Genomic DNA, 7401 nt, shown 5'->3' on the forward strand with positions numbered 1-7401 from the left:
TCTGTGTTCTATCCCAGTGTGTTATTGACTATGGGCTTTGGTTCCGTGGATTGACATTCCGTGTTCCGTGTGGTATACCATTTGGGGGCCGAACCTTTGGCTTTGTATGATGTGTGCTACAGGCAGTCCAGAATGCCTGGTGGGCGGCAACAAGCCCCACCACTTTGCATCATAGCATATTTATTTCCAAAAGAAACGCAAAAAAAAAATATATGTATAATAAGCATTTGCATGTCATGTTTTTCAGGGACATTCAGGAGTTCATTCAAGTTGAAGATGGACACTCCCATTGATACTGTCAAGGAAGCAATGAGAAATACGCATACCTACAGCTTCTTCCGAGAGCCGTTGACCGCCTTAGAGGGTTTGAGTTCATTGATGACCGCTTTCTGCTTGAAGAGTTTCACAAATAATTATGGGAGTATTTTGACTTTGTTGGAAACCGTGGTTGAGACACCCGCTTTGCAAACTCTGATGCAGTTCTATGATCCTGAAATGAGGTGTTTCACGTTCCAGGATTACCAGTTGGCTCCGACATTGGAAGAGTACTCTATCATTCTTAATCTCAAGATAAAAGGTGAAATGCCATTCATCGATGTTCCTAAAGAAGTGAATTTTAAGTTGATCGCTGCTGCTCTTTATTTGAGCATAAAAGAAGTATCTGATAATTGGAAGTCGAATGGAGGTGTCTCGGGGTTCTCTTTGAAGTTCTTGGTGAGAAAAGCTGAAGAGGAATTTGAGAAAAAGAATTGGAACGCGTACAATGCACTGCTTGCTGTGGCTATTTACGGGATTGTGATGTTCCCAAATGTTCCCAATTTTGTAGACTCGGCCGCGGTAAACATCTTCATGGGAAAGAATCCTATTCCTACATTGTTGGCCGATACTTATTATGCTGTTCATTCTCGATATGAAAAACGTGGTGGTGCCATCACTTGTTGCCTTCAATTGTTGTTCATCTGGTTCCTCTCTTTGTTGCCCAGCAAAGGACCTTTTATGAAGACAAGGGAGACGCTTAAGTGGACTCACAGGATTATGTCACTTACCTCTTATGACATCCAGTGGCCAAAATATCGAATTAACGTTTCTGAAGTGATTGTTGGGTGTGGTAAGTTCGATAATGTTCCTTTGGTCGGTACTAGAGGTTGCATCAATTACAATCCCGTGGTATCCTTGCGTCAGTTGGGGTATACGTTGAAAGACAAGCCGGCAGATCACTTGATAGCGGAGACGGTCTATTTTGAGAAGGGGTCGGATCCAGAAAAGTTGAAGGAGATAATTGTGGCTTGGAAGAAGATCCGTAAGCATAACGGAGCCCATTTAGGGAAGAAGGAATCACTCGCTTTGACACCGTATGTTGAATGAATTACAAAATGGGTCGGAAACTTGTTGCTACCATATGACAGGGTTGCACCACTTCAAAAGCAACCTCCTTTGATTCTATCCGAATTTGTGCCAACAGAACTTTACAAGGATGCTTTGGTTACCAACTACAGGTTGCATGAAAGAGAGCAAGAGACCAATTTGAAGTTCTTTGAAGAGAGGGATGCAAAGATGAGGTTGATGCACCAGCTCAAGCAAGTCGAAGGCGCAAGTTCAAGTCAAGCTAGTACCCGGAGGCGTCCCTATGAGTTGCTAGAGGAAGATTTGCATCACAAGCAGCAAGAGTGTCTACAGTTACGGAGATCAGAGAGTAGTCTCAAGAGGCAGAAGCGGGATTCAGATAAATAGCTAGCAGAAGAGAAAACTAAGACCGCTTGACTTGAAGAAGAACTAAGAAGACTCCGAGCCCAACGGAGAGGAGATGGAGGAGCTCATTCTGTTGCCAGGCGATCCTAGTATCACTGTGGGGTGGATTTGATGTTTATTCTTGATATTTAGCACCCATGTCCAGGATTGTTGGATGGGGTCGCGTTTTGATGTTCTGAATTTCTTTTGTATGCCTTATGAGCACTTTGTGACACGGTTATGTGCCTGTTTGTATGAACTCAAATTCTCTGTTATGTTTGAATGAAGAATGCTCAGTTTGATGAATTATTCTCGTGTGTGGATTGCTGTTCAAATATATTCGGTATCAGGGTTGCTATGTCCTATTTGAAAGTGGGATGAACTCTTGGATACCTGAAAATTGACAAACATTTCATGCATATCATTCATATATCATACATGTCATGTATTTGCAGGTTTTGCAGGTCTTATATCTTATGTCTCGCTGTTTTGTTACCAGAAGGAGTTCTAAGACGGCTAATCATCCGTATCCGACTAGGAGCAATCAAAGAAGACAGATGGAACAGATTCAGGAACAAATGGCTGAGATGAGAGCTCAATTGACAGAGCAGATGAATGCGCAGATGGCGCAGTTTATGGAAGCATTGACTAATGTGACCAAGGGGCAGGATGACTTGCGAGTTCTCGTCGAGAATTCCAGAAGGGTTGAGAATGGAGGACATTCGAGGCTGTTTGACGATGTGTCTGGCAGGATTGACGATCATCATGATCCGAATGAGTTTGATCGCTTGGGAGGGCACTATAATCCTTTCAATCAGAATCATGGGTTTCCACCTCCACCTCCGTCTCGTCTGTTGGGAAGGAGAGATAATCAGAACCGTGATAATTTGGATTTCAATGTTGAAAACTTTGATCAGGTATCGAGGCATAGTGCTAATGGTGCACCTGAGGAAGCCGAGAGGTATCGTCTAATTGAAGAACGTCTCAGAGCTGTCGAAGGCAAAGGGGTGTTAGGCATGGATATCAATGACTTAGGGCTGGTTCCTGGTGTGAGGATTCCACCGAAATTCAAAGTTCCATCTTTTGACAAATATAATGGGGCGACTTGTCCCATGACTCATGTCAAAGCATACTATCGCAAGATGTCAGTTTATTCAGAGGATGAGGGTTTTCTAATGCATTTCTTCCAGGATAGCTTGGCTGGGGCTTCCTTGGAGTGGTATGTTCAACTCGAACGCACTCATATTCATTCTTGGAGAGATCTTGTGGAGGCTTTCATTAAGCACTATCAGTACAATGTTGACATGGCGCCCAATAGAACTCAGTTGCAGAGTTTGGTTCAAGGATCTAAAGAATCTTTCAAGGAGTACGCTCAGAAATGGCGTGAGTTAGCCGCAAGAGTTCAGCCACCGATGACTGAACGTGAGATGATTGACATGTTCACCAGTACTTTGTCTGGACACTATTACTTGGCCTGTAGTGCTTCAGCCAACTTTTCTGAAATGGTGAGATATGGCGAACGTGTTGAGATGGGTCTAAAGATGGGGAAAATTCAGTTGGGAGCTTCTTCTAATACTCCTAGTGGTAAGAAGCAAACTGAAGGTTATGCCAGAAGGAAGGAAGGAAATGCGGATGCCATATATGGAAGGAGGGGTTCAGGGAGAAGCAATTCACAGATTAATGCTGTCATGATCCCAGTACCACAACAACAACAACACCAGGGACAACGTTCCAGTAATGATCGTTATCCTCCCAGGACTAGACCTCACAGAAAGATTGATCCGATTCCTATGACTTATGCTCAAGTGTTGCAACATTTGCTCAAGATTGAGAAGATTACTTTGAGAGATGCTCCGAATGTTCCGGACACACAATCTCCGAATTACAATGCAAATGCACGATGTGCTTTCCATTCAGGAGCTGCTGGGCATGATACCGAGAGGTGTATTGCATTGAAGAATAAAGTCCAGGACTTGTTGGATCAAAAGATAATTCAGTTCACTCCTACACCCAATATTGTCAATAATCCGATGCCTGCTCACGGAGGTTCGGGTGTGAACGCCATTGAGAGTGAAGAGATAAGTGTTGTATCTGATGTGAGCTGTGTGACCTTTCCTCTTGTATCTGTGAAGCAACATCTGATTAATAGCGGTATCTTCCCAGGCTGTGGTGTTGATTGTGAGAAGTGCAAAAGTCAACCCGAAGGTTGTGATGACTTGAAAGGTATGGTACAAAAGCTGATTGATGAGGGTCCTCTTCAGTTCTATCGAAGGTTGAGAAATGCGAAGAGCAATGATGGTGAAGTGTCTGTGATCTCAATTCTTTATGAGCCGGTTGCTCCAATATGTATCCAAGTGCCTATTCAGATACCTGTCAGTATCCCGTATGAGGAACAACCAGCAACGTTGATGATTACTGTGCCAGGGCCTATTCCATATGAGAGTGAGAAGGCCATCCCTTGTCATTATGGTTCAGATGTATATTACTATGGCACGAAGGAAGAAAGCGAGCCATCTAAAGAGAAGCTTGTTGAGGCCTCAGTTGCAAACACTGATAATTTTGCCGGTACTGGTAGAATTACTCGCAGTGGTAGGGTGTTCTCTCCTCAGCTTATTCAAAACAATGCGGATGCTTTGGCTAAGGCCAAAGGAAAACAAATAGTGCCTGACGTCCAGAATTCTCCGATTCAGAGTGGGGCACCTGATAGTGCTGTGTCTTCCAAGGATGTGGAGGAACTGTTGAGAATTATCAGGAAGTCTGATTACAAAGTGGTTGAGCAGTTGGGTCAGACTCAGTCAAAGATTTCCATCTTGCAACTGTTGATGTGTTCAAAAGGTCATAGAGATGCTCTCTTGAGAATTCTGAATGGTGCTTACGTCCCGCATGAAATATCTGTGAATCAGTTAGAGGCGGTAGCCAATAACATCTCTGCTGGGAACAGTTTGGGATTTACAGATTGTGATCTTCCGCCAGAAGGGAGAAACCATAACAAGGCTTTGCATATTTCGATTGAGTGTAAGGGGACGACCTTGTCCCGTGTTTTGGTTGATACTGGGTCTTCTTTAAATGTGCTGCCCAAATCAGCTCTCATGCGAATTGACTATGTCGGTGTTGAGTTAAGGCCAAGTGAGTTGATAGTGCGCGCCTTTGACGGTTCAAGGAGGTCTGTGTTCGGGGAGGTAGATCTACCCATCCAAGTGGGCCCTCAGATCTTTACTACAACGTTTTATGTGATGGATATTCAACCTGCTTACTGTTGTTTGTTGGGACGACCATGGATTCACAAGGCTGGCGCTGTGACATCCACTCTTCATCAGAAGTTGAAGTATCCGGTTGACGGTAAAGTGGTGACGGTTTGTGGAGAAGAGGATTACATCGTGAGTCACTTGTCCTCTTTCCGATATGTAGAGATCGAAGGTGAGATACATGAGACTCCGTTTCAAGCGTTTGAGGCTGTGAATGGTGTAAGAACTCCTCCTTATGAGATGACAAAGCCAGAAACGATTATGTCCTCTTTGAAAGACGCTCAGGTTGTTGTTGAGACTGGAAGAGTGGAAGGCTGGGGGCAAGTAATTGACGTGCGTCCCAAATTTGACAAGAATGGTCTTGGTTTCAATCCCGGAAAGCAGAACGCATCGCCCAAGTCTGGTGTACTCAGCCCGATCAAGTTCGTGAGTGGGGGTGTTATTCAAGACGGTCAGGTTCATGCCATTGTCAAGGGTGAAGAGGTGGATAGTGACTGTGATTTTGATAGCTGGATTCGTCCAAGTATTCCTGGGGAGGTACCTTGCAACTGGACAATTGAAGAAGTCATCCAAGTTACACAAGCTCAGGAGTAAATTCCTTGTTTTTACTTTTCTTATCATGCCATAATTCCTACGCTCTGCCCAAGGCGTAGTGAATCATTTGTAGGGCCATGCAGTTCGCATTTTCAAAGTTAATCATAAAATAACAGGACGTTTTGGCATTCAAATGTTTTGCTCTTTGTCTTTCTTTTTAACTTTTTTCTTTAAATGGCAATGTTTTTCGCACACACTTGCACATAGTTTAATAAAAATAAAACTAAAATAAAAACATCAATCATGCAGATGTCCCACTACCACGGATTCCATTGGTAACAGTTCCGTTATTGCTCATTATGATTTTGACAATCCGATCTACCAAGCCGAGGAGGAAGCTTATGAAGATTGTGATCTCCCCGATGAGTTGGCCAGATTATTGAAACAAGAAAAGAAAGCGATTCAGCCGCATCAGGAGGCAATTGAGATGGTGAATGTTGGCACTGAAGAGCAAGTCCGAGAAGTCAAGATAGGGGCTGCGCTTGAGAATAGTGTGAAGCAGAAGCTTATTGTTATGTTGAAAGAGTATGCGGACATCTTTGCTTGGTCCTATGAGGATATGCCTGGTCTCGATACAGATATTGTAGTACACCGCCTACCTCTCAAGGAAGATAGTCCTCCTGTCAAGCAGAAGCTTCGAAGGACTCGCCCAGATATGTCTGAGAAGATTAAGAAAGAGGTTGAGAAGCAGTTTGATGCTGGCTTTCTGCAAGTTGTGAATTACCCGCCGTGGGTTTCTAATATTGTTCCTGTGCCTAAGAAGGACGGAAAGGTCAGGATGTGTGTTGACTAGAGAGATTTGAATAGGGCGAGTCCAAAGGATGATTTTCCTCTTCCTCACATTGACGTGTTGGTGGATAATACTGCTCCTTTCAAAGTGTTTTCCTTCATGGATGGCTTCTCTGGGTACAATCAGATCAAGATGGCACCAGAAGACATGGAGAAAACAACGTTTATCACACCGTGGGGGACTTTCTGCTATAAAGTTATGCCTTTTGGGTTGAAAAACGCCGGGGCAAAATATCAGCGTGCCATGGTGACTCTTTTTCACGACATGATTCACAAAGAGATTGAAGTGTATGTTGACGACATGATTGCAAAATCTCATACTGAAGAAGAGCACTTGGGTCATTTGCAGAAGTTGTTTGAAAGGCTTCGGGAGTTCAGACTGAGGTTGAATCCAAACAAATGCACTTTCGGAGTGCGATCCGGAAAGTTGTTGGGCTTTGTTGTTAGTGGAAAAGGTATTGAGGTCGATCCTGCAAAAATAAAAGCTATACAAGAGATGCCTGAGCCGAGAACAGAAAAAGAGGTTCGTGGTTTCTTAGGGAGGTTGAACTACATTGCTAGATTCATCTCTCATCTTACAGCCACTTGTGAACCAATATTCAAATTACTAAGAAAAGATCAGACGACCAGGTGGAATAATGATTGTCAAAAAGCATTTGAAAAAGTGAAAGAGTATCTGCAGGAACCTCCGATACTAATGCCTCCAGTTCCAGGAAGGCCTTTGATTATGTACCTCACAGTTCTTGAAAATTCAATGGGATGTGTGCTGGGTCAACATGACGAGTCTGGCCGAAAAGAGCATGCAATATACTATCTTAGCAAAAAGTTTACCGACTGTGAATCCCGATACTCACTGCTCGAGAAAACTTGATGTGCTTTGGTGTGGGCTGCTCGCCGGCTGAGGCAGTATATGTTGGTTCACACCACCTTGTTGATTTCCAAGATGGATCCTATCAAGTATGTTTTTGAGAAGCCCGCTCTTTCCGGAAGAGTAGCCAGGTGGCAAATGATCTTGACTGAATATGATATCCAATATACTACCCAG

At 43.7% G+C, this 7401-nt stretch overlaps 1 protein-coding gene across 1 annotated transcript; it reads left to right on the forward strand.

The window, feature by feature from the left end:
* Positions 1-276: 276 nt before the first annotated feature.
* LOC131613757 (uncharacterized) lies at positions 277-1731 on the forward strand. The gene is made up of 2 exons (XM_058885402.1): positions 277-1352; positions 1407-1731. The coding sequence occupies exons 1-2, from the start codon at positions 277-279 to the stop codon at positions 1729-1731; spliced, it is 1401 nt and encodes a 466-aa protein (XP_058741385.1).
* Positions 1732-7401: the final 5670 nt, after the last annotated feature.

This window comes from Vicia villosa, linkage group LG6 (assembly GCF_029867415.1).
Source record: "Vicia villosa cultivar HV-30 ecotype Madison, WI linkage group LG6, Vvil1.0, whole genome shotgun sequence".
In the NCBI taxonomy this organism is placed as follows: Eukaryota; Viridiplantae; Streptophyta; class Magnoliopsida; order Fabales; family Fabaceae; genus Vicia; species Vicia villosa.

Excerpts from the sequence above, each read along its gene's own strand:
- LOC131613757 (XM_058885402.1), top strand. The coding sequence starts at position 277 with ATGGACACTCCCATTGATACTGTCAAGGAAGCAATGAGAAATACGCAT. Across the intron at positions 1,353-1,406 it reads GAATCACTCGCTTTGACACC|GGTTGCACCACTTCAAAAGC; the intron begins GTATGTTGAATG and ends ACCATATGACAG.